The 26,370-nt window shown below is 52.1% G+C and overlaps 1 protein-coding gene across 4 annotated transcripts; it reads left to right on the top strand.

Moving 5' to 3' along the window:
- The first annotated feature begins 102 nt into the window (after nt 1–102).
- TMEM175 (transmembrane protein 175) lies at nt 103–26,202 on the top strand. 4 transcript variants are annotated; one of them, XM_082609537.1, is made up of 11 exons: nt 274–411; nt 14,891–15,051; nt 15,225–15,263; nt 16,877–16,974; nt 18,371–18,422; nt 18,553–18,588; nt 19,269–19,352; nt 19,711–19,875; nt 23,367–23,445; nt 23,584–23,719; nt 25,380–26,202. In XM_082609537.1, exons 2-11 carry the CDS (start codon nt 14,899–14,901, stop codon nt 26,050–26,052), a joined length of 1,515 nt encoding a protein of 504 aa, XP_082465663.1. In that variant the 5' UTR covers nt 274–411; nt 14,891–14,898; the 3' UTR covers nt 26,053–26,202. The 4 variants fall into 4 exon arrangements, with proteins under 4 accessions (XP_082465666.1, XP_082465663.1, XP_082465664.1 ...); XM_082609538.1 differs by lacking the exon at nt 19,269–19,352; XM_082609540.1 differs by lacking the exons at nt 14,891–15,051; nt 15,225–15,263 and having other exon boundaries at nt 103–411.
- The last annotated feature ends 168 nt before the right edge of the window (nt 26,203–26,370 follow it).

The following is a 26,370-nucleotide window of genomic DNA, read 5'->3' on the forward strand; positions in this document are numbered from 1 at the left end:
GTGGGGTGCGGGGTGGGGTGGGGTGGGGTGGGGGTTGCGCGTGCGCGGTACCGCAGGCCTCGGAACGGATTTCGGGTGGCGCGCTAACAGAGGGCTGGCGGCGGCGGCAGTGGCTGTCCATGGGTGGTCTGGGCCCCGGCGCGGCGCTCAACCGTCCCCACGGGGCTGTTTCCGCGGAGGCTGGTGCTCGGGGGCTCCCGGGGCTGGGCCGCACGGCGGGAGGAGCGGGTCGTGTGCTCGGAGCGCCCGGGGCCCCGCAGTGTCCGTCTTTTTAACGAGTTGGTTGCTACTGAAAGACTGAAGAGGTTAATTTTAGAAACCGAGTTTTGTAGCTTCTGTAGAAAAGTCAGATCTGCCAGCATTGGACCCAGAATACCGCGTGTCACCCATCATCTAGAGCTGCCCCCTCAGGTAAGACACCACCACTCGCCTGATCCCTTGGCTCGTTTGTGTGCCCGGCTGCTTCCTGTAGGTCCTGGTGTGGAGCGTTCATCCCCAAACTGAGAACTGGAGCTGAAAGCCCCAGACAGCATCTTAACCCACCTAGAATTTCAAGCTACTAAAAATGTCTTTCCAGACGGGCTAACGTGCGTTATCCTTATAATAAAGCAGCTTTGTTCATGCAGTGCTTTACTGCTTGCAGTATCCTTTTATGTGTTCGCCTTAATGATCCTAGATTATCTTGGAGAACGCACAGTATAGTTAATCCCGCACCCCACACCCCGCCTTTGGGGGCAAAATGTGCTCAGCAGTGTCATTACCTGGCCAGGTGGCCAGGGTCTTGTTGATACAGCTAGTGGTACAGCTGGAAGTCCACACAAGTTACGTGGCTTTTTCAGCCGGTGTGTTCGTCTGGTAAATGGAATACAAGGACTCGGGGCTCAGGAAAGAGCCCAGGCTGTACTTGGTTGTCCCTAGCATGTAGGTGGTAGTTGACTTGGAAGAGCGCACCAAGGGGACACCGTAGTTAGAAAGAGGGTACAGTCTTCAGAGGGGAGGAGCAGCCAGGGAAGCAGGAATAAAACTAAGAGAGCTTTATGTCACCGGGTCAAAGAAAGATGTTGGGGGGGTGGTAATTAAAAGTGTCAAATGTCATTTAAAAGTAAGAAAAGTAATAAAATATGTGTGTTGGATTTAGCAACAATGAGATCTTTGGTGACCTTGCCAAGAATAAATTGTTTCATTGGAAACTCTCCATTACTCTGAGTGGAAGAATAAAGAAATGGAGAGAGAGATGGTAAGTGGAGGTAACTCAGTAAGTTTGGCTATGGAGAAGAAAGTGTGGGAGCTAGAGTTATGATGGATGTTGAGAGGTTGTAGGATCAGAGATTGCTGAGCAGCCTCCAGCTGATGGAAAGGGGCCAGTCATTGTCTGCTGGGAAAGAAGGGACAGGTGCAAAGTGGTCTCCTAGATAGTAGGAGGGAATGCCATCCAGAGCATAGGGAAGTGTTCACTTTGGATGTAAGAAAATCGCTTTTCATCATAAAAGGAAGGGAGGAAGGTGGGTTGTAGTTGCAGGTAACTTTATGTGTTTATTGGACTGAAAGCAAAGGACTTCTCTGTTTTCTTCTGTTTTCACTGTGAATAAGGAGAAGAAAACATCTCCCGAAAATGGAAAGGGAGGTAAGAAATCTAAGATTTGAGCAGTGTGGGAAAGATCTAAAATAGCTATTGTGGAAAACCTAGTGAATAACTCACTAGAAAGCATGATGTAGTTCAGGGCTCGTTTGAGTTTGGAGGCTGTGGATTTATTCTGGTATGACCTACATTTGGGTGGAGATTTTTAATAGTGTAATTACTTTGGAGACAAGAGCCTATTCAGACTTTGTATTTCATACTGATGGAGCACTTTTTATACTGACACTGCACTAGGTACTATAGTAACAGCATCTTAATCCAGATCTGTGTCTCCAGATCACACTTCCCTCCTGAACTCTTAGACATTTGTTCTTAGGTATCTCTCGTATACATGAGATAGCTCTTGTATACATGTCATATATATATGTCTAAAACTGAATTTATAGTCCTCATCGCCATATATACATGTCTAAAACTGAAGTTATAGTCTTCACCACCAAACCTGTCCTTTTGTAATAAATTTCATAACAAAAGACTATAATCAGAAGTTAAGAAGATTATTTTATAATGATGAAAGGGTAAATTCATGAAAAGACATAACAACCCTAAACAGTTCTGCCCCTGATAATAAAGCTTTTAAATACATGAAGCAAAAACTAGTAGTAGTGCAAGGAGAGATAGACAAACCCACAACTGTAGTTGGAGATTTCAATACTTCTTTCTCAGATAATGATAGAACAAATACCCAGAAAATGACCAAACGTATGGTAGAGTTGAATGACACCAGCAGCTTGATTTAATGGACATTTGTAGAATACACGTTATCAAATACATAAACAACATTTACCAAGATGGATCATATTCTGGGCAAATATGTTTTCTGACCACAATGGAATTAAGCTAGATATCAATAGCATTTATCTGGAAAATCATCCAAATATTTGAAAACTGACTGACTCACTTTTAAATTACCCATAGGTCAAAGGAGAAATCAAAAGGGAAATTAAAATTTTGAACTAAATGAAAATGCAGCATTTCAAAATTTGTGGCTAAAACACGACTAGAAGATAGGTCTCAAATCATTCATCTTACTAAACTAGAAAAATAAGAGCAAATGAAACTCAAAGTAAGTACAAAAGGAAATAATAAATATCAGCAGAAATCAATGAAATAGAAGACAAAAACAGTAGAGAAAATCAATGAAACCAAAAGCTGAGTCTTTGAGAAGATAAATGAAATAGAGAAATTTCTGGCCAGGTTGAACAAGGAAAAAAAGGTTAACAATATCATGAATGAAAGTGATGACATCATTGCCAAAAGGGTAATTGGAGAACATGAACAACTTTATCCCAATAAATTCAACGACTTGGGGCTTCCCTGGTGGCGCAGTGGTTGAGAGTCCGCCTGCCGATGTAGGGGACGTGGGTTCGTGCCCCGGTCCAGGAGGGTCCCACATGCCGCGGAGCGGCTTGGCCCGTGAGCTATGGTCGCTGAGCCTACGCGTCCGGAGCCTGTGCTCTGTGATGGGAGAGGCCACAACAGTGAGAGGCCCGCGTACCGCAAAAAAATAAAAAAATAAAAAAAATAAAAATTCAACAACTTGTACTAAAGGAACAGATTCCTTGGAAGACAATACCAAAACTCACTCCAGAAGAAATAGATAACCTAGATAGCTCTATAACTATTAAAACATTGAATTTGTAGTTAAAAACTTTTCCTAAAAGAAAATTCCATACCTAGATGGCTTTACTGGGAATTCTACCAAACTAAAGAAGAAATAATACCAATTCTATATAGATTCTTAAAATTGAAAGAAGGAAATATGAATGCCAGCTTATTCTATAAGGATAGCATTATTCTAATGCCGAAGTTTGACACAGGCATTACAAGAAAAGAAAACTGCAGACTAATGTTCCTCATGACAAAGATATAAAAATTCTTTTAAAACATTTTTTAGCAAAGTGAATCCAATACTATATAAAAAGGATAATACAACAACCAGGTGAGGTTCATCTTAGGAATGCAAAGTTGGCTTAGTATTAAAAAATGGATCAATGTAATTTACAGTATTACAGTGAAAAAGAAAACCAAATCGGTCATCTCAATAGACATAGAAAAAGCATTTGATAGGGACGTCCCTGGTGGTCCAGTGGTTGACTCTACACTACCACTCCAGGGAGCACGGGTTTGATCCCTGATGGGGGAACTAAGATCCCACATGCTGACCAGCACAGACGAAAAAAAAAATTAAAAAGCATTTGACAAAATCCAGCATCCATTCCGATTAAAAAAAAAAACTGTCAGTAAACTAGGAATAAAATGAAAACTTCCTCAACATAATAAGGACATCAATGAAAAACCTATAGCTGACCTATGGAATGATGAAAGACTGGATGTTGTTTTCCCTCCAAGATTGGGAACAAGTCTCTGGTCTCACCATTTCTATTCAACATTGTACTAGAAATTCTAGCCAATGTAATGAGGCAAGAAAAGGAAATTAGGGGCTTTCCTGATGGCTCAGTGGTTGAGAATCTGCCAGCTAATGCAGGGGACGCAGGTTCGAGCCCTGGTCTGGGAGGATCCCACATGCCATGGAGCAACTAGGCCCGTGAGCCACAGCTACTGAGCCTGTGCATCTGGAGCCTGTGCTCTGCAACGAGAGGCCACGACAGTTGCCTCTTAAAAAAAGATGAGCTAGTTAATTTCCATCCCACTACCTTCACTCACTGAGTCCTCTGCCTTTAAAAAAAAAAATTAAAATCTTCCATATTGAAAAGGAATAAGGAAGATTGTTTATTTGAAGATCACATGATCATCCATGTCAGAGTTTTCCAACCTTGGCACTGTTGACATCGTGGACCAGATAATTCCTCATAGGGGTGGAGGGGTGGTGTTTCCAGTGCACTCTAGTATGTTTAGCAGCACCCCTACCTCTGCCCCCTAGATACTAGTACACACACTACTTGTCACAACCAAAAATGTCTCCAGGAGGGACTTCCCTGGTGGTCCAGTGGTTAAGACGTTGCCTTCCAATGCAGGGGGTGCGGGTTCGATCCCTGGTCGGGGAGCTAAGATCCCACATGACTCGCAGCCAAAACACCAAAACATAAAACAGAAGCAATATTGGAACAAATTTAATAAATACTTTTAAAATGGTCCACATCAAAAAAAATCTTAGGGAAAAAAATGTCTCCAGGCATTGCAAATGTCCCTTGAGGGGCAAAATTGCCCTCGGTTGAGAATCATTGTTCTAGGTTAAAAAATCCATGGAAACTACAGAAAGAGCTACTAGAACTAGTGACTTTAGCAAGGTTGCAGGATACAAGGTTAATATGCAAAATAAATAAAAAGTTATTGCATATTTCTAAATAGCTAGCAACAAATATTGGAAGTTGAAATTAGAAAAAAAAAACACTATTTACAAGAGCATCAAAAGATACGAAATCTTTGGGATAAATCTGAAATCTGATAACTGAAATCTAAAAAGGTTTGCTCAGAGACACTAAAGACCTTAATAAGTGGAAAGATACACAGTATTCATTAATTTAGAAAATTCAGGATCGTTAGGACATCAAATTAATCTATAGATTCAATGCCATTCCAATTAAAATCCCAGCAGACTTTTTTAAAATTGACACACTGATTTTAAAATTCATTTGGAACTGCGAAAGAGCTAGAATAGCCAAAGCAAGTTTGAACAAGGACAGATTTTTATGACTTACACTATCTAATTTCATTACTCCAAATAGTACTCCAAATAGTGCTCCAAATAGTGTGGTGTTGGTATAAAGATATATAAGTAGGTCAATGGAGCAGAATAAAAAGTCCAGAAATTGGCCCATGAGTATAAATATGTTCAATTGATTCTGAATAAGGAATAAAGGTAATTGGAGAAAGGATAGTCTTTTTAACAAAGGATGCTGGAAGAATTGGATATCCATATGTTTAAAAAAAGAATGTTAATCCCTACATTGCATCATATATGAAAAAACCCATAAAACTTATAGAAAACAATCTGTAAGAGTTTCTGATATGACACCAAAGTACAATCCATGAAAAATAGATAAACAGGCTTCCCTGGTGGCGCGTGGTTGAGAATCTGCCTGCCAATGCTGGGGACACGGGTTCCAGCCCTGGTCCAGGAAGATCCCACATGCCGCGGAGCAACTAAGACTGTGAGCCACAACTACTGAGCCTGTGTGCTGCAACTACTGAAGCCTGCATGCCCATGGTCCACAGCAAGAGAAGCCACTGCAATGAGAAGCCCGCGCACTGCAACGAAGAGTAGCCCCCGCTCGCCGCAACTAGAGAAAGCCTGCGCACAGCAACAAAGACCCAACACAGCCAAAAATAAATAAATAAAATAAATAAATTTTAAAAAATAGATAAACAGGACTTCATCAAACTTAAGAACTTCAAAATACATTGTTGCAGGTGTGCTTCAGTAGGTGAATGGATAAACTGTGGTGCATCTATAAAATGGAGTATTATTCAATAATAAATAGAAATGAGCTACAAGCCACAAAAAGACACGGAGGACCTTAGAAGCACCTCACCAAGTGAGAGAAGCCAGACTGAAAATGACACATACTGTTAGATTCCAACTGCATGACATTCTGGAAAAGGCAAGACTAGAGACAGTGGAAAGGTCCATGGTTGCTAGGGGTTTCGGGGGGAGGGAGGGATGAATAGGGGGAGCATAGGGGATTTTTAGGGCTGTGAAATTGTTCTGTATGGTACTACAGTGGTGAATACAAGTCATGCATTTCTCAACACCCATAGAACTACAACACGATGTGCCCGTGTGTCAGTGTTGGCTCATTAACTGTGCCACACTAATGTAAGATGTTAATGGTGGGGAAAAGGGCGGGGGAATGAACGGGTATATGGGAGTTCTCTGTACTTTCCTTCGATTATTCTGCAGACCTAAAACTGCTAAAAAAAAATAGTCTGTTGATTTAAATATATATGTGTGTATATATGTACACACACATAAATATATAAATATATATATATTTTTTTACATGTTGAGAGAATGAAAAGACAGCCCATACTGGGAGAAAATATCTGATAATGGACTTGTATACGGAATATAATACATATATATATTTATATGTATGTATGTAAAGAAAAGTACACAATCCCTGCATAATCTTCCCAATAATTTCCACACTCCTGAAGGAGCTTACAAGGCTCTTTGTGATTTAGTCCTGCCTTATACTTCAGGTACCCCTCCCAATTTGAGCCTGTGCTCCAGCCTTATCAAACTCCTTGCACTTTGATGCACACCGAGCTCTCGCTATTAGACACACACACATACACACAGAGTCATTATTTGTCTTTCAATAATCCTCACAGCATTGTTTGAGAATTAGAAGAAACAGGACATATAAAGTATTTGGAACAATGCTTGGTACTTAGTAAATGTTGGACAGATGTCACATATTGTTCTCATTGTCATTTTGTCATAAATATCTCCAGACAGCACTCTGGCATTTCCCATTCTGAGCTTTCCCAGACTGAGCCCGCCCTGGACATCTCTGCCTCACCACACCCTGAGGCGTAGCCAGCACCCTGCGTGACGCTCTGCAGGGTCACGGGTCACGAGCCTTCAGTTACCTCCTTTCTGTTACAGGAATTTTCAACTTCTCCCTCTTCCTGCCATCGGAATTTAAAAATTATTCAGTCTCTTCCATCTTAAGAAAAATCATTTCTCAACTCCACTCTCCTCTACCTTCAGCCTTGTGTTCTTTCCTTCATCACCATGAGTCTTAAAAACTTGTGTGTGATGAAGGTTAGGTGTAGCTGACATGTTTTCGAACACTTACATGCCAGGTGCTTTTTTTTTTAAGCCATGTAAAATGCACATAACAAAATTTACCATCTTAACCCTTTTTGAGTGCACAGTTCAGTGGCATTAAGTAATTCACATTGCTGTGCAGCCGTCACCATCATCCGTCCACAGAACTCTTCATCTTGCAAAGCTGAAACTCTGGTCCTATTAAGCAGTAACTCCCACCTCTCCCCCCAGCTCCTGCCAACCACCCTTCTACTTTCTTTCTTTATGAACTTGACTCCTCTAGGGACCTCATATAAGTGGGATCATACAGTATTTATCCTTTTGTGACTGGCTTATTTCACTTAGCATAGTGTCCTCAAGATTCAACCATGTCATAACATGTGAGAATTTCTTTCCTTTTTAAGGTTGGATAATATTTCATTGTAGATGTAGATGCCACATTTTGTTTAGATGTTCATCTGTAGATGAACACTGGTGCTGCTTCCACCTCTTGGCTATTGCAAACAATGCTGCTGTGATCATTGGTGTACAAATATCTCTTCGAGTTTCAGCTTTCCATTCCTTTGAGTATATACCCAGAAGTGGAGTTGCTGGATCCTATGTTAATTCTCTGCTTAATTTTTTAAGGAACCTCCATAGTGTTTTCCACAGCAGCCGCACCATTTACATTCCCACCCAGCAGTGCACAAAGGTTCCATTTTCTCCACATCCTCACCAAGAGTTGCTGTTGTCCATCATTTATTTGTATTATGGCCATCCTGGAGGGTGACTGTCTCGTGGTTTTGATTTGCTTTTCCCTAACGCAACCCAGTAATGTTGAACATCTTTTCATGTGCTTATTGGATACTAGAATATCTTCTTTGGAGAAATGTCTTTTCACATCCTTTGCCCATTTTTTGAATTGGATTGTCTTTTTACTGTTGAGTTGTAAGAGTTCTGTATATATTTTGGATGCTAGAGTCTTACTAGATACATGACTTGCAAATATTTTCTCCCATTCTATGGATTGTCTTTCACTTTCTTAATAGTGTCCTTTGAAGCACAAAAGGTAAAATTTCGATGAACTCCAATTTATTTTTTGTTGTTTCTTGTGCTTTTGGTGTTATATTTAAGAACTCTGCCAAATGTGAGGCCATGAAGATTTTCTCCAATGTTTTAGCTCTTACATTTAGGTCTTTGATCCATTTTTAGTTAATTTTTGTATGTGGCATGAGGTAATATCCAAATTCATTTTTTTGCATGTGGATATCCAGTTGTCCCAGCAATATTTGTTGAAAAGACTATTCTTTCCCCATTGAATGGCTTTGACACCCTACTGCAAATCAGTTAACCATAAATGTAGTGGTTTACTTCTGAACTCTCAATTCTCTTCCATTAATCTATATGTCTATCTGTATGCCGATACTGCACTGGCTTGATTACCATAGCTTTTCACTAAGTTTTGAAATTGAGAAGTGTGAGTCCTCAGCTTTGTTCTTTTTCAAGATTGTTTTGGCTACTCCTTAAATAGCCAGGGGTTCCTTAAATTTCCATATGAATTTTAGAGTCAGCTTGTAAATTTCTACATGGAAGGCAGCTGGAATTTTGATAGGGATTGCATTGAATCTGTAGATCAGTTTGGGAAGTATTGCCATGTTAACAGTATTAAATTTTCTAATCCATGAATAGAGGATGGATTTAGAGGATGTCATTTCACTCACTGGGGTCTTCTTTAATCTCTTTCAACAATGTTTTGTACTCCTTTTTTAAAAAAGATGATTTGTTATTTATTTATTTAATTTATTTATTTTTGGCTGCATCAGGTCTTAGTTGCGGGATCTTCGTTGAGGCATGCAGAATCTTTCCTTGGGGTGCGTGGGCTTCTCTCTAGTTGTGGCGTGCGGGTTTTCTCTCTAGTTGTGGCGCGCAGGCTCCAGGGCACGTGGGCTCTGTAGTTGTGGCACGTGGGTTCCAGAGCATGTGGGCTCTGTAGTTTGTGGTGCGCGGGCTCTAGTTGAGGTGCGCGAGCTCAGTAGTTGTGGCGCGCAAGCTTAGTTGCCCCGCGGCATGTGGGATCTTAGTTCCCTGACCAGGGATCGAACCCGTTTCCCCTGCATTGTAAGGCGGATTCTTTTTCACTGGATCACCAGGGGACTCCCTGTACTCCTTTGTTAAATTTGTTCCTAAGTATTTTTGATACTATTATAAATGTAATTGTTTTCTTAAATTTATTCTCAGATTGGTTATTGCTAGTAAATAGCAATGCAGTTATTTTATATATTGATCTTATTTCCTGCAAACCTGCTGAACTCATTTATTAGTTCTAATAGTTTTCTTGTGTGGATTCCTTAGGATTTTCTATATACGGAGTCACATCATCTGCAAATAGAGATAGTTTTACTTCTTTCTTTCCAGGCTGTATGCCTTCTGTTTCATTGTCTTGCATAGTTGCCATGGTTAGAACCCCGAGCAGTGTTGAATAGATGTGCTGAGAGCAGACATCCTCGTCTTGTCACTGATCTGAGGGGGGTAGTTTTCAGTCTTTTACCATTGAGTGTGATATTAGCCCTGTATCAGGTTGAGGAAATTTCCTTTCATTCCTATTTTGTTGAATAGTTTTTATCATGAAGAGGTGTCAGATTTTGTCAAATGCTTTTTCTGCATTTATTAAGATGATAGTTTTTGTCTTTTTTCTATTGATATGGTGTGTTCCAATAATTGATTTTTAAATTTTAAACCAACCTTATGTTCCTGGAATAAAACTTAGCATGGTATATAATTCTTTTTATATGTTGCAGAATCCATTTGTTAACATTTTGTTGAGGATTTTTGTGTCTATATTTGATATTTACTGACTTTTTAAAAATAAAATTTAATTGAAAGAAACTTAAACATACAAAAAGTATAGAAAGCAATGTAATGGACATCTGTTTCCCCAAATTAACCCGTGCCTAATGAAACACATTAGCTTTTGTCTTATTTTTGTCAGGATGGTCTTCTTTTCCCTTCGCCCCTCCGCCTGCTCGTCTCAGCTCCTCTCTCCCCCTCCCTTCTGTAAAGTAAAGTATTAAGTTTAAGGACTTCCCTGGTGCTCCAGTGGTTAAGAATATGCCTTCCAATGCAGGGGATGCGGGTTCGATCCCTGGTCAGGGACCTAAGATCCCACATGCCGCGGGGCAACGAAGCTGGTGCGCTCTAGAGCCTGTGTGCCACAACTACTGAGCCCACGTGCCACAACTAGAGAGCCTGCGTGCTGCAACGAGAGATCCCTCATGCTGCAGCTAAGACCTGACACAGCCAAATAAATAAATATATTTTTTTTAATTAAAAGAAAAAAGTATTAAGTTTAGTGCTGGCGAAGATGAGGAAGTCCCCTTCAGGCTGCCTCTCCCGCTGATTACAGGAAAAAATTTTGGACAAAATATTAAAAGAAAAAGTATGCAAAAGGCAATAGGTTGGAAAGGGCAGTTGAAACTTGAATCAGTGACCACACGTGTGAGTTTTCCATTTTTCATTCTTCCTCCTCGTGGCTTTGACCCTAGGCCAGTTCCCAGTTGTGGGCCTGGGCAGTGAGGGCTGCTGTACCCCATCTTTCTGCCTGTAGCAACTATGAAAGGGGCCCCAACAAGCAGGGGCATGTGAGAGAGAGGCAAAGGAACTAGAATAATCCATACAGTTTTGGAAAAAAAACAAAGCTGGAGGACTCTAGCAGATATCAAGACTTACTATGAAGTTATAATCAAGGCAGTGTGAAACTGGCAAAGGATAAATGCATAATCAGTGGGACAGAATGGATGCTCCCCAGATAGACCCACACAAATGTGGTCTGTTAGTTTTTGACCAAGGTGTGTGCAAAGGCAATTCAGTGGAGAAGAGACAGTCTTTTCAACAAGAAGTGTTGGAAAAACCAGACGTCCATCTGCAAGAAAGGGAAACTTGACTATACTTTGTATGTTATATAAAAATTAACTCAAAATTGATCGTAGATCAAAAGTAAAACCTCAAACTTTAAAACTTCTAAAAGAAAACAGAAAATCTTTGTGCTCTTGGGTTAAGCAAAGCATTGTTAGATATAACACCAAGAGAATGATCCATAAATGAAAAGGTGGCAAGTTGGAATTCATCCAGATATAAAGATTTTTTTTTTTTATGTGGACAATCTCCAAGGTCCCTGCTGAATTTGTCACAATGCTGCCCCTGCTTTACGTTTGGTTTCTTGGCTTTGAGTCACGCGGGATCCCAGCTCCCTGACCAGGGACTGAACCCACACCCCACACATTGGAAGGTGAAGTCTCAACCACTGAACTGCCAGGGAAGTCCCATCAGAGTTTAAAACTGACATTCTTCTGAAGACTGGTAAGAGAAGGAAAGACAAGCCACATAACTGTGAGAAAATGCCTGCGAATTACATATCTAACAACGGACTTCTAACCACGATGTGGAAGGAGCTCTCAAAATTCAGTAAGAATACAAATAACTCCTCAAAAAAGTGAACAAAAGATTCTAGCAGACACTTTGCCACAAAAGATGTACAGTTAAGAAGTAAGAACGTGAGAATACCCAGCTGGTCAATACGAAAGTGCAAATTAAACCACAGTGAGGTAGCACATCTCTCAGCACAGCTATAATTAAAAATTCATTAAATAGGGGCTTCCCTGGTGGCGCAGTGGTTGAGAGTCCGCCTGCCGATGCAGGAGACACGGGTTCGTGCCCCGGTCGAGGAAGATCCCTCATGCCGCGGAGCGGCTGGGCCCGTGGAGCCATGGCTGCTGAGCCTACACGTCCGGAGCCTGTGCTCCGCAACGGGAGAGGCCACAACAGTGAGAGGCCCGCGTACCGCAAAAAAAAAAAAAAAAAGAAAAAAAATCCATTAAATTTAAAAAAGACCCTCCAAACCAAGTGCTGGCGAGGATAGGGAGCAGATGCAGCTCTCACACACTGCTGGTGGGAATGCAGAGCGGTGCAGCTACTTTGGTAAATGGTTTGGCAGTTTCTTGTAAAGTTGACCCGTACTTACTAAATGACCCAGCAGACCCCTTCTGAGGTATTCACCCAAGAGAAATAAAACAGGTTTACACAAATACCTGTGTGTAAATCTTTATAGTGTCTTTATTCTTAACTGCTAAAACCATGAATGACCTGTTTCCCAACTGGTGGGTGGATAAACAGGTACATTCATGCAGTACAATTAACTACACAGCAGTAAAAAACATGTTACTGATACTCCCTAGACATGGGTACATCTCAGATGCATTGTGCTAAGTAAAAGAAGCCAGACTCGAGGTTCTTTGAGGTACAAGTCCATTTATGGGACAATCTGGAAAAGGCAAAATGACAGTAACAGAAAACACAAGCGGTGGCCAGGGTTTGGGTCGAGGGAGGCCTGCCCACAAAGGGACTGCTCGGGGACAGAACTGCTTTGTGACTGGGGCCATGGTTACACACCTTGTGCATTTGTCTAAATCTCAGTGCTGGGCACCAGAAGGGGTGATTCTTCCTGTGTGTAAACTTTAAAAAGTGAATCCAGTGAGAGAGAAATTAGAGATACAGATGAGAGCTAGAACCCCATCCGCACCCATCCTCCACCCTTCCCTGCCTGGGTCGCCGCAGTGCTGTCCTGTCTGTGTTACCGTGCTCTTACAGGTGTATGTGTGTACATCAGTGGTGCGACACGACGTGTGTCTTTCTGCACTTGATCCATCCCTCTCAGCATGTGCCTCTGAGTTTATGCGTGTAGGTTCTTTCATCTGTTGTCATTTACTGTCTCAGTCTGCTCTGGCTGCCACAACAAAATGGCACAGACTGGGACCTTAGACAACAGGACTTTATTTCTCACAGCCCTGGAGGCTGGAAGTCCCAGATCAGGGTGGCAGCCAGTTCAGTTTCCCGTGAGGCCACGTCCTGGCCTGCCGACACACAGCAGAGGGAGGAAGCACGCTGGTCTCCTCCTCTCAGGGCACCGATCCCATCCTGGGACCCACCCTCCCAGCCTCCTCCAACCCCAGTCACCTCCAGAGGCCCCACCTTCTATCCCATCCCCCGGTGTGGGGCGACATGCGACGCGTGCATATTCGGGGCGCAAACAGTCCCCAGCCCTGGTGGCAGCTCCCTTAGTGGTTAATAACGTGACACCTGCCAGTCAGAACGTGTGTGGCTTTCATGGTCGAGGTGAACCGCTCCACGAGGCCCGCGGTCCCCAGCTCGTGTGCGCCCCGGGGCTGGCCGCCTGGGGATGGGTGCCGCAGCCCTACCGGGCTGCTGAGTGCTCTCCCGGTGGCCCAGGTGCCCTGCACTCCCTGCCAGCTTCTGCATCCCTTACGCCCTCGCCGCCCCTTAGCCCACTGACTGGTGCAAAGCTGACTGTCCTCCCATCGGTTTCCTTTGCACCTCCCGGGCTGGGCTGCTGCGTGTCTTGTACGCGTGTCCGCACTTTGTCCTTCCTGTGTCCAGAAGTCCCCGTGAGCCTCCCTTCTCCACTCTGGGGACGGGGTTCTGTTTTCCTCTTGTCCTGGGAGGCTAGGCTACACCTCGGAGCTCTGCCTCCCTCTCACTCTCCCTCGGGTTCCTGGCACTTTGCCAGGGTCAGCAGTGTTCTCTTCAGGATGAAGACCAGGTTGCCCTTTCACGTCCAGTCTTCCCTCTCGGGGGGTTTACCAGTCAGGCCACCCGTCCTGAGGGAGCCCTGGCATCCTGCGCTCCGGACGCCCCTCCTGCTCCGTCCCGGGCGCCTCAGCGTGGTGCTTCCCCCACGCCACCGCCACTGCGGGGCATCCCGTCCTCTCTGATAGCGTTTGCGGGTGACTCCAGCCCCGACCTCTTTCCCGACCTCTCGATGCTGGCCCTCTGCCCAGGCAAGCTCCATGGCAGAGAACACACGCTGCCTTCAGGAAGGAGCCTGGTGCCTCCCAGGGGCCACGGCCTGCCCCCCAGAGTTCCCGCTGCGGGGCCCCGACTCCATTCCCAGGAGGCACTGGCATCTCTTCTGCCCGGAGCCCCGTCAGCTGGCACCTCGCTTGTCTTCCCAGCCCACCTCTGATACTGAATTGTCCAGGGAGCTCTGCCGTGGGGGCTTCACTGGAGGGTGCCCGACCAGTCCCCCAGGCCGCCTGCCAACAGGAGCGAGAGCGCCCTCCAGCGGGGCAGCAGCCGGTGCAGCTGGCTTTCCACGCAGGACCTTGATTCCCCCAAAGGTCGCATCACAGCTGTGATGCAGGGTGCAATGGGAGCAGGGACACGGTGGTGTCTGGTTGGGGCCAAGGGTGTCACGCCCAGCCCCGGAGCACCCACCATACGTGCCGTGTGCCTTTGCTTGCCTCTCCTGTCCCTAGAGGGGACACAGTCACAGGGTGTGTCTCCCAGGTCACAGGCCCCTCTTCTAGAAGGCTGCCTGGGAGAGGAGAACGGGGCAGAGGAAGCAGCGGCAGGGCCCCTCTGCCCAGCCCCGCCCAGCAGGGTGGCTCCTCCTAGGCCCCCCTGCCCTGTGTCACGGCCCCCAGAGCACCCCACGGGCTCAGACCTGTGCTTCTTCCCAGGCACCACCATGTCTGGGCCCCGGACCCCAGAGCCGGCCCTAGATGGGCAGGGAGCCTCCTCCACGGGCTCACAGGACGAGGACATGGCTGACGGGATCCAGCACTCGCATCGCATGCTCAGCTTCAGCGACGCGCTTCTGTCCATCATTGCCACCGTAATGGTCCGTGCGGGGCCCCGCCCAGCACGGGCCCTGACCTGGGGCCCCGAGGCCACTGGGGGTGTGGGGAGGAGCAGACCAGGACTGGCCTGCGTCCCCGGCACGTGGCATCCAGGGAGCAGTCAGTGCCCAGCCCAAGAAGTGTTCCTGGGTTCGTGTTGTGTCTGTTCTCCTAGATCCTGCCTGTGACCCACACGGAGATCTCCCCGGAACAGGTACTTGGGAACAGTCTGCAGTGTCTGGTGTGCGGTCGAGGGTCCAGGAGGCTCAGGCCCTGAGCTCGAGGCCGGGCTCCACTCGGGCGTACCTGGCTGGGAGGGCCAGGCCGTCCGCCGTGTCCCCCAGCAATGCCATCCAGCCCCGGTGCCCTCGCGCTGAGCCCTGAGCAAGGCAGGAGCGCCTGGAGGCTGGTGTGGACGGTGCCGGCAGGCGTCGCGGGGAAGCTCCCTGGGCTCTCTGTCACGCTGGCGTGCCCCTCAGAGCAGGTGCTTGGGGAGCAGAGGGCGTCCGGCCTGCTGGGCGTGGGCCTGCGCCATGAGCAAGGAGGTGAGTGGGAAACGAGGTTTTTGTAAAGTAGAGTTTCCATTGCTAGTCAATTTGGAATATTTCCATTTTATAAGTAAAATAGCCACACGTCGCAGCACCTCAGAAACCGGACGTGATTCCAGGAGACGTTCGGAGTTCGCGGGCGTGTGTGTGTGCGAGCACAGCTCTCTGGGCCTCTCAAGCGGGTGTCACCTCTGGGCTCCAGGATGTGCAGTGCTGGCCCAGGACGTGTGGCCGTGGTCTGGCTGCAGCCCAACCAGCACACTTAGCCTGGACACTGCCGGGAGTCATCTGCGGGAGGTGATATCGCTACTTCTCGTAGGGTTTGGATGAGAATTAAACAGAAATGATGGTCGAGCCTGACCTTGGCAGCTGGCACCTGGCACAGTGAGCAAAGGGCCCTGTGCAGCTTCCTCTGCTCCGGGGCACCCCCTCCCCAAAGGGGGTCTGGGGGCTGCACTCCGGCCAAGCTCAGGAAAGCCGTGTGCCCACCAGGGGCCTCGACGCTCTCCTGGCTGTGCCTGCTCCAGAGCCTTCTGGGGACCTCGGTGCCACCAGTCTCAGCACAAGGTGGTGGGTGTGCACGTGAGATGCGGGAGGTGATGGGATGCGCGGGCCTGGAGCTCTTTGCCTCTCTGCGGTCGGGGTCGTGACCTCTGTTGACCCATGAGAGGGCTCTGAGCCAGAAGGTTCCGCGGTGGCGGGGAGACTCCTTCAGGGAAGGCGCTGAGGACCCTCCTGACATGAAGGAGAAGGTTCATCAAGGCCAGAGGACCCAGCGATCTGGACACGGTGCTGCTCACGTGGTCTCAGAGGACCAGCAGACACGAGCAAGGCACCGCCTTTGCATTTGGAGTTTTTGCTGACAAAGCTTAAACCCTCTCCCGGCCTGGGGCCCAGCTTCCTGTGTAGCCCGTCACCTGGCGTCCAGACACCGCGGCCCTCTCGCCAGGCCTCGCAGTTGCTTCGGGATCACTTACCCGGCGACGCCGTGACTTCGTGTGGCTGCACGGCCTGTGGCCACCCTGCCAGGATCCTGGGAGAGGCTCGACGAAGACTTCTCTGCCTCCAGAGCTGGCATTTCGGGGGGCCTGCCATGTTGGGAAGATGGGGAGCCTCTGGAGGGGCCTCAGGGACAGCCCGGGACTGAGGCTGAGCCTTGGTGGGGGGAGGTGAGGGCTCCCAGGTACTTCTCCATCCCCCCAGGGCCTGGTGCCTGGGGGCGGGGCCGCCAGCTGCCATGGGTGAACCTGCGTCTGATGGTGATGCTCTTCTGTTCCAGGAGTTTGACAAGAGTGTCCAGAAACTTCTAGCGACGAGGATCGCTGTGTACCTGATGACCTTCCTCATCGTGACCGTGGCCTGGGCGGCACACACGAGGTACAGGCAGGCTGGGGCCTGTTTCTGGGCTGGCAGCCACATCTTTGTGGCTGGCTGGGTGTGTGCCCGGCTGGGTGTGTGCCCAGCAGGTGTTGCCTCGCCCTGGCCGAGGGTCAGGGTGGCAGTGGGGGTGCTCTCAGCGCTGATGAGCTGTCCTCGGGGTGGATGGCGGCCCCGCCCTCTGGGGCTGAGTCACAAGGGGTCACGTTAGTGGGCTGCCCCTGCCCCCCTCCTCCTCCCCTCCCCTCCTCCGGCCCTCCCTCCCGAGTCCTTGCTCAAGCCTCTGCTTTCTCCTCTGCACACTGCAGCAACAGGGCTTACACCCCAGGCCCGGGATGATGAACAGGGTGCCAGGCGCAGCACTGCTCGGGCTGCCGTGAGCCCAGGCAGGGCAAGGGTAGGGCTGTGGGCCGACCACCTCTGCTGCACTGTGACACACATGCTGTGCACGGCCCCTCCGTCCTGGTCCCTGGACTCTAGCGAGGAGGGTGAGGCCTCGGGACACACGCTCCAGGGCCCGAGCTCTCTGTTAAGGAGGAAAAGGTTCCTTAGGACCCAAGGGGGACAGGGCCCCAGAGCTGTGGGCGTCACCTGAGCCCCCGACGGGGCGCAAGGACCAGGAGGACCCCCGGAGATGAGTGGGGATGGGCTGGGGTGCTGACGTCTCGGTTACAAAACGCTCCCCAGTGGGTTGCTGGGGATGCAGGAAGCCAGGATCCTACAAGGCAACGGCCCTCGGGTTAAAAGTGTCTCTTAACATTTATACACCACATACTTGTTTTCAGCAAAGTGGCTGTTTCTGGTGGGGACACGTGACCCTCTTTAAAGGCTTTCCTCTCCTGCCTCCTTGTTCACGGAAAGCAAGAGGCCCAAGAGCTGGCGAGAGCCAGGGGGGCCACAGCCGCCTCTGTCCAGTCCTGCCGGCGGCCGTGCGGGCCACTGGCGTGGCCGGCTCCCCGTCAGCCCCGCCCTCCCTGCAGCATGGACAGGAGCCCACCCCCCTCTGCTGGAGGTCCTGCCTTCTGGGAGCGGCACAGACCCACCCTAGGCCTGGGGGTCAGCTGCCATCTCGGGGCCACGGCCCCTACCTCTGACTTTTAGAGAAGTGCTCGGCCCCTGAGGCTGCCTCCCGGCCGCCCTTGGCCCCTGGCCAGGTGCAGACCTCCCCAGTCGGGGGAGAAGGCCACATCCATGTGGGTCAGAACCCTGGGGGGACTGTGTGGGGGCTGGGGAGGGGCTGGGGCCTCGGGAGCTCTGCCTGCTTCCTGCCTCCGTTTTCGGGCATCTTCCCATCTTGGTGTGAAACCGCCTCTGTCGTATGTGTGTCTGTATTTGATGCCGTTAGAACCACGTTAACTGACAGCATGACTTTTCCTGTTTTCCTTAAATTGTTGAGATTGTTCCAAGTTGTTGGGAAAATAGACGATACGCTTGCCCTGCTTAACCTGGTGAGTTTCTCCTTTGGTTTCTGCCTGTGCTCAGCTCCCCGGTGCCCCTGGGTGTGCGGGCCGGGACGCGCCCACTCCCAGGGCCCCACACACCGCCCTCAGCACCCCTTCCTCCCTCCCTCCCTCCCAGGCCTGCATGATGACCATCACCTTCCTGCCGTTCACAGTGAGTCACAGGGATTTCCGCTCCCACTTCCACCTGGGGGTGGAATGGGGGACTGCCCTCCACTGGGCAGGAGGACTCTGACCCTAAGATGCTCCCTTCTCAGAAGCTCTCAGACCACTGGGAGGTTCAGGGCCTGGACCACGGAGTTGCAGAGAGGAGAGAAGTTTCCGGGGGAAAGGGCGACCCTGGGTTTCCAGGCTGGATGGAATGGGGAGGCTTCCAGGGCCCCAGGCGGGGCTCTCAGGGGCAGAGACCAGCCTGGCCTCCAAGGGCGCAGTGAGGGGCGCCCTCTCCGTGCTCCCTAAGGCTCTCGGCTCCTGCCTGAGCCCCGGAGCCCACGGCCTCCTGGCCGACCTGGGCTCGTCCCCAGCATGTGACCCCTCTGTCTCCTCACCCCGCAGCTCCCTCTGATTCTGACAGAGCGGGGCTCTGGGTACGTAGCACGTCGCGGAGAATTGGGGTCTGGGGAGTCTATGAATCTGATAAGTGTGCAGCTTTAAAGGCTTCAGGTGCTGGGTGGAATGGCTCTTGTGAGAGAGACGCCTCCAGGGCTCGGGCCGCTCCCGCCCAAGACGGCCTGCTGGCTCTGCTGCTGAGCAGGCGGAGCCCCGCCGATGCACGGGGACTCACGGGCTCTGGGGCCCCGCGGGTCCTGATTCTGTGGATTTTTCTGGCTGCAGTTTTCCTTGATGGTGGCCTTCCCCGAGGTGCCTTTGGGCATCCTCCTGTTCTGTGTGTGTGTGATGGCTGTCGGGGCCGTGCAGGTAGGACACCGGCGCCCCACCCCCACACCCCGTCCTCGTGGAGCAGGAGATGTAGCGTGTGCCGGGCTGCCCATGGTGGGAGCCATGCAGACGCCACCCACCACGCAGCGCCTGCCACGGGGCACCCGCGTGGGCCGCGGCAGGGCAAAGCCAGAGACGCTCGGGGCTTGGGCTTCCTGTGCTGATGGGGAGAGAGAGTGAAATGGGGCCGCCAGCACCCTCAGGCGGGGCTCTCTGAGGCCCACACCTGACCCCCAGAGCAAAGCGAGGGCTCCCGTCCACTCTGCACCCCCAGAACATCCTGCAGCGAGCCCCACCCGAGACCCCGCTCGCAGCCTGCAGCCGGCTTCTCCCGCAGGCCCTGATCGTGGTCTACGCGTTCCACTTCCCCCACCTGCTGAGCCCCCAGATCGAGCACTCGGCCCACCGGGCCCTCTACCGGCAGCACATCCTGGGCATCATTCTTCGGGGCCCGGCGCTGTGCTTGGCTGCGGCCGGCTTCTCCCTCTTCTTCTACCCAGTGGTGAGTCGGGGTGGGGGGACCGGGGCCAGGGGGTTGTGCGGGGAGCCCACCGGGGGACTGCTCTGCAGGGAGGAGCCCGCGTGAGCAAACACAGCGTATGCCCTGTGGGCCCGGGAGGCCATGTGCCTTCTAAAGACGTGCGTGCGTGGGAACGTGAGCCGCCAGAAGAGAGAGAAAGTGGAGAAAGAAATTCCAGAGCAGGAGAGACTGGAGTGGAGAAGAGGGAGGTGCAGGCGTGGTTGGAGCTGGGCGAGGGCCGGGCGGATGCACCCCCAGCGTCCAGGGAGAGACGGCGGCCACGCGGGCAGAGCCGTGCGGGACTCCGTCCACGGCGCCCTCGAGCCTGCAGGTTGTGCTTTTTTTTTTTTAATTTACTTATTTATTTATTTACTTCTTTTTATTGGAGTGTAGTTGCTTTACACTGTTGTGTTTCTGCTGTACAGCAAAGTGAATCAGTTCTACGTACACATACATCCCCTCTTTTTTGGATTTTCTTCCCATTTAGGTCACCACAGAGCATTGAGTAGGGTTCCTTGTAGGTTCTCATTAGTTATCTGTTTTATACGTGGTATCAATAGTGTATACGGAGGGTACGTCCTGGCCGAGCTGCCGGCGTTGAGCCGGCTGACACCCAGTGTTTAGCCCACAGCTGACTTGATAGGCATATTGCTCTGGTGCAGCTTCCATCATCCAGGAGGGGGAAGGTAAACCCTCGCAAGCCACCGTCTCAGAGCTGGTTGTAGAAGCTTGATGCACAGCTCCTGCCTTTAATTGAGCTCTAGTGAAGTAAAGTGAATCTTTACACCCACAGCATCATAAGACGTGTGAAAAAATGAACGGTTAACGTTACTTTAAACATCTAGTAAGTGTTTTAAGAGAATTCCAAGTTTAAAACAAACAGGATGGCAAGGCCTGCAGAGCCGCACCCTGGAGGATGGAGCTGGGGGCTGGGGTCCAGTGTCCAGGGTGCCCCAGGTCAGGCCACGGGTGGGTAAAGGGGAGGGTGGACGCTGGTGTGTGAGGTGGGGGCGGGCCTCGGGCTTCTGCTCGGTCCCCTCGCTGTACAGTGGCTGCGCCTCTCAGGTGGGCCCCGCTCCTCTCGGGCGGGAGGGATGCTGCGGGGGCCCTTGGGGTCAGGCGGGGTGTCCCAGGGTGGGGCTGGCAAGGGGGCGGCACAGAGACAGCAGGGCAGGACCGAGGGGCCCACTGCATCCAGGCTTCCGGTCGGACAGCCCCTCCTGACTCTGGGGACGAGGTCAGGGGCTGAGGGGCGGCGAGGGTCGTCGGGTGGAGGATGGAGGGCACAGCTGGGATGTGGTGCGTGTGGCCTGGGTCAGGAGAAGCAGGCAGAGCTGAGGCCCACGGGGGCTGTGCCCACTGGCCGGGCCTGGACACTGGCCCCGGGAAGGCCTGGAGCAGGCAGACAGGGCCCAGCGTGCTGCCGGGGGCAGTGATGAGCCTGGGCAGTGGCCACACCCTCACGGGACGACAGTAGTGGGAGGCGGGCGCTGGGCCGCCACACTGGGGAGAGGAGGGTCCTCAGTGGGGCTGGGGGGGGTCTGCGGCCTCGGAGGGAGCGGTCGGTCGTTTCTCTGTGCTGCGTTTTTTGCCCCTTCCTCTCCATCCCTCCTGCTCCTTCCCCACAGTAGGGGTCTGACCCCTCGTCCCCTGTGAGACGAGGCATGTCAGAGCCTCCTGGCCCTAAGGCCCACCTCCTTCAGCCTCCCCACGAGCCCACGGCCATCCTTCCAGGCGTCCTCACCAGCCCCTTCCCTCGTTTGGGATGCTGTGTAGGGTCCACCTTCCAGGGCCAGCCACTGCTCACTGCCCTGGCCCAGGCCGTCCTGACCTCCCTCTGGACCACCTTCCTCCACTGGTGACACTCGGCCTCCCATGCCAGCTTCCTGTGCCTGCTGCTCCCAGGACTCACGCTCCTCCAGACCTGGGCAGGTCCCCACGGCCATTTAGATCTCCCCCCGGCCCGGGACTCAGGTTCCCCCTCAGGCTGTTGTTCCCTCCTACCCCGCAGCGCACGTGCACACACACAACACACGCCGACCCTGCGTGGCCTACGTCGCCCCCCGGAGCCTCTGCACTCACCTGCCAGGCACCTGGGGCACTCCCCCCCTCAGTGTGTGTGTGTTGAGTGATGTGTATGGTGTGGTCTTCTGACGTGTGGAGACTGGAGGTTGTAAACAGAGCTGTGATGCCGGCCGCTCCCATCTGTCCCCGAGGTGCCCGTTGTCTCCTGAGTCCCCTCACCAGGCCAGGTGCCAGGTGACCTTGAAGCATGACTGTGAAGGACGGGGTGGAAGCCCTTCACTGAGGGGGGCCACCGGCTGAGGCGACAGGGCTGGGCGAGGAGCCTTCTACGGCCACCTTGGGCCCGGGAGCACGCCTGGCTCGCCAGCCTCCCTGTTTAAAATAATTGGGTGTCCACGTAGCAAAAAATTGACCATTGTGACCATTTTATCTGCAGCGTGCAGCTCGGTGGCATTGACCGCCGATGTCGCCGTGCATCACCTCCCTCTGGTTCTGGGACTTTTCATCCCCCCGAGACAGAAACCCTGAATCCATGAGCAGCCACTCCCTGTCTCCCCACCCCTCAGTCCCGGGAAACTGCGAGTCTACTTTCTGTCTGTAGGGATTTGCTTATTCTGGTTCCTCCGTATAAATGGAATCATGAAACAGGAGGCTTCTATGTCTGGCTTCTTTCACTCGGCATGTTTTCAAGGTGCATCCACGTCGCTGGTGTCAGGATTCCCTTCCTTTTCATTAGCCGGTAGTACCCCACTGTGTGGATGGGCCCCATCACCCACCCACGGACACTCGGTGGCTGCTGTGAGCATGGGTGTGCCCCTGCTTTCCGTGCTTTTGGGTGTGTGCCCAGAAGTGGACTTGCCGGGTCCTGTGGCAATTCCCCATTTAGTTTCTGAGGAACCTCCCCACTGTTCTCCAGCAGCTGCGCCATTTACATTCCCACCGAAGGCGCACAGGGCTCCAGCCCCACCCCACCCCAGCACAGCTGCTTCCTGTTCCCGCTGGGAGCGTCCCGAGGTGCGCGCTGCTCTCCTCGTGGTTGTGACTGGCGTTTCCCCGAGTGTTAGTGGTGCTGAGCGCCTGCCCACGTGTTGGGGCCGCGTCTCTCTTCTTCGGAGAAATGTCAGTTCAAGTCCATGGCCCATTTCTCAGTTGGGTTGTCTCTCTGTCATGGAGCTGTCGGGGTTCCTTATGAAGCCTGGATAGTAACCCTTACCAGGTGTGTGGTCTGCAAACATCTCCCGTTCTGTGCAATGTCTCTTCACCCCCCGGTAATGTTCTTCTATGCACAGAAGGTTTCTCTCTTGATGACGGATGATTCACCTGTTTCGTCTCCTGTTGCTCAAGCTGCAGTCCCTTCCAGGCGGGCGGCTTTGGGGTGGGATTCCTGGCTGGGCCCCTCGGTGGAAGCACCACGCGCCCTGACGTGCCCTGTGCCCTGTCTCGTGCAGTCGTACCTGCTGATGGCGACAGTCATCTTCCTGCCCTACGTCAGCAAGGCCGCCGGCTGGTGCAGAGCCAGGCTTGTGGGTAGGTGCCAGGCAGGGCTGGAGTGTGGGGCGTTGGTGCTGCTGTCAGGGCCCGCAGAACACGGGCCAGGCAGGCGGCGTCTCTGCGGGGCCTCCTAGCTGACCTGAGGCCCTGAGGGCTTGGCTACCCCTCCCACAGGCCCCAGGGAGCCCCCGGCTCACAACCTGGAGATCTTCACCTTCGACCTGCACGAGCCGCTCAGCAAGGAGCGGGTGGAGGCCTTCAGCGACGGGGTCTACGCCATTGTGGCCACGCTGCTCATCCTGGACATCTGGTGAGGACCCACCGGGCCGAGACTCCTCCGCCAGCCCCACAAAGGCACTGAGGTCTCCCGGCCCACCCTCCTCCCCAAGGGCCTCCCACCTGAGAACCCACCTGAGAAGGGCCTGGTCCTCGTCCTTCCCAGAGCTGCACGCGCAGGGTGGGAGGCCCCCAGCTCCCCGCGTCCACTCCTGCTCCGAGCCCGCCTCTTCCCTTCACTCCTGCTCTTCTGCTCGGCCAGGCAGCCTCTGCAGTCTGTCACAGTTCCAACCTTAGTTGTTGTAATTTTATTTCTAAGTGTTTTATCTGCTGCTTTTTCAAGTCTTCCATCTTTTTTTTTTAAGCCTTTTATTCCTTGGTCATACTTCAGCACATTCTTATTTTGTTAACGTTAGAATGCTCTGATTTTATGTTCTGTAACTGATCACCTAAGGTCTTTTTTTTAAATATAAATTTATTTATTTATTTATTTTTGGCTGCCTTGGGTCTTCGTTGCTGCACGCGGGCTTTCTCTAGTTGCGGCGAGCGGGGGCCACTCTCCGTTGTGGTGCACGGGCTTCTCATTGCAGCGGCTTCTCTTGTTGCAGAGCACGGGCTCCAGGCGCGCAGGCTTCAGTAGTTGCGGCACGTGGGCTCAGTAGTTGTGGCTCGTGGGCTCTAGAGCACAGGTTCAGTAGTTGTGGTGCATGGGCTTAGTTGCTCCGCAGCATGTGGGATCTTCCCGGACCAGGGCTCAAACCCGTGTCCCCTGCATTGGCAGGCGGATTCTTAACCACTGCGCCACCAGGGAAGTCCCTCACCTAAGGTCTTGATGCTCCTAAATTTCTCTTAGTAGCTTTTTCCTACTGTAATTTGTGAATTTTTAAAAATTGGGAGCAAATGTCCATTGGTACCAATCTCTGAGACCTAGACCTAAGGTTCTGGGGCGATCTGGCTTTGCTTCTGCCCTGCAGCCAGGCTATGCTGGCTTGGGTCCCCTGCTGGGTGGCAGCAAGGAGCAGTTGTGGCTGGGAACCCGGGGCGGGGGGCAGTCAGGGTTCTTTCCTCCACCCAGAGCCACAGCCCCGAGGACCCAGGTGGGGATCCCCAGGAAGCCCCCAGGCTCTGTCTCCTGCCCCCAGCCCCACTAGCACGCATGCAGCTGCCATCGTGGGCACAGAGGTGTGTCTGGGCTGCGTGGCTGCAGGGCGGCAGCCCCATGACCTCAGTGGGGAGAAGCCTGGGCCAGATGTGCCTTAGAATCGCTCCTTAAAATAAAGTTCTGCCCAGGAATCTGAGGACCTCGGAGGCAAAGCCCTTCAGGTCTGTGGTACCGCTCCCGAAGTGGACAGGCCGTTGCAGGACGGTGGGCAGACCTCAGGAGCACCCACCCGTGGGCACCAGAGGGGCTGTGGGCTCAGGGCCCGTGCTGCTTACCAGCCCAGGGTCCGGCGGGCAGGGCTGCAGTCAGCCAAGGAAACACAGGCTGCAGTTGAATTTGAACTTCAGGCGAATGGCGCTGTGTGTGTGAACATAGATGCGCGCAATCTCAGTGTATGCCGTTCGTTCATCTGAAGTTCAAGTGTGCGGGGGGCCGGCAGCCCGCGCAGGGGTTGGGACGGGGTGGGGGCAGGCAGCCTGGAACGGACACCCGAGGTGGGGCCGCTGCAGATGCTATGTATCTCACCCCTCAGTGAGGACAACGTCCCGGACTCCAAGGACGTGAAGGAAAAGTTCCACGGCAGCCTAGTGGCGGCGCTGGGCGTGTCTGGGCCGCACTTCCTGGCCTACTTCGGCTCCTTCGCCACGGTGGGCTTGCTCTGGTTCGCCCACCACTCGCTCTTCCTGCACATCCGCAAGGCCACACAGCCCATGGGGCTGCTCAACACACTCTCGCTGGCCTTCGTGGGCGGCCTGCCCCTGGCCTACCAGCAGACATCAGCCTTCGCAAGGCGGCCCCACGACGAGCTGGAGAGCGTACGAGTCAGCTGCGCCATCATCTTCTTCGCCAGCATCTTCCAGTTCGCCATCTGGACCACGGCGCTGCTGCAGGAGAGGGAGACACTGCAGCCCTCAGCGCGGTTCGGGGGCCGGGAGCACGCGTTCATGTTCGCCAAGCTCGTGCTATACCCCTGTGCCAGCCTGCTGGCCTTCGCCTGCACCTGTGTGCTGGGCAGGTTCAGCACGGCCATCTTCCACATCATGCAGATCGCCGTGCCCTTCGCCTTCCTCCTGCTGCGGCTTCTGGTGCGCCTGGCGCTGGCCGCCCTGCGGGGCCTGCGGGGTCTGGCCCGGCCCGCACACGCCCGGCCGGTGCCTGGGGCCATGGACGACGCGCAGTCCCCGCTCCTCCCTGCTCCCTGCTAGTGCAGCCCCGGTCCCCCGCCTGAGGTCCGAGGGTCCGGCTGGTGGCCCAGCCTCGGGTTTTGTCTTCCTTGTGAAGTTTCATGCTCTACTTCAGCTCCTCAGATTGTCTTCCACCGTTGCAGAGAAGAGTCTCGCAGGAGTGTCACTGTGTCCCATGTGCCTGTTGTCTGCCTCGACCAAGTGGAGATGAGCCGCGGGGGGACCGCAGGCAGTGGGTGGTTCCGGGGCAGCCGGGGCGCAGCCCCGTGGTGGGTGTGGGTGTGCGATGTGGCCCCGGGTCCTCAACAGGCAGCATGTCCTGCAACTCTGCCCACATCC

Source organism: Mesoplodon mirus, assembly GCF_964341445.2.
Source record: "Mesoplodon mirus genome assembly, chromosome: 2".
Classification (NCBI taxonomy): Eukaryota; Metazoa; Chordata; class Mammalia; order Artiodactyla; family Ziphiidae; genus Mesoplodon; species Mesoplodon mirus.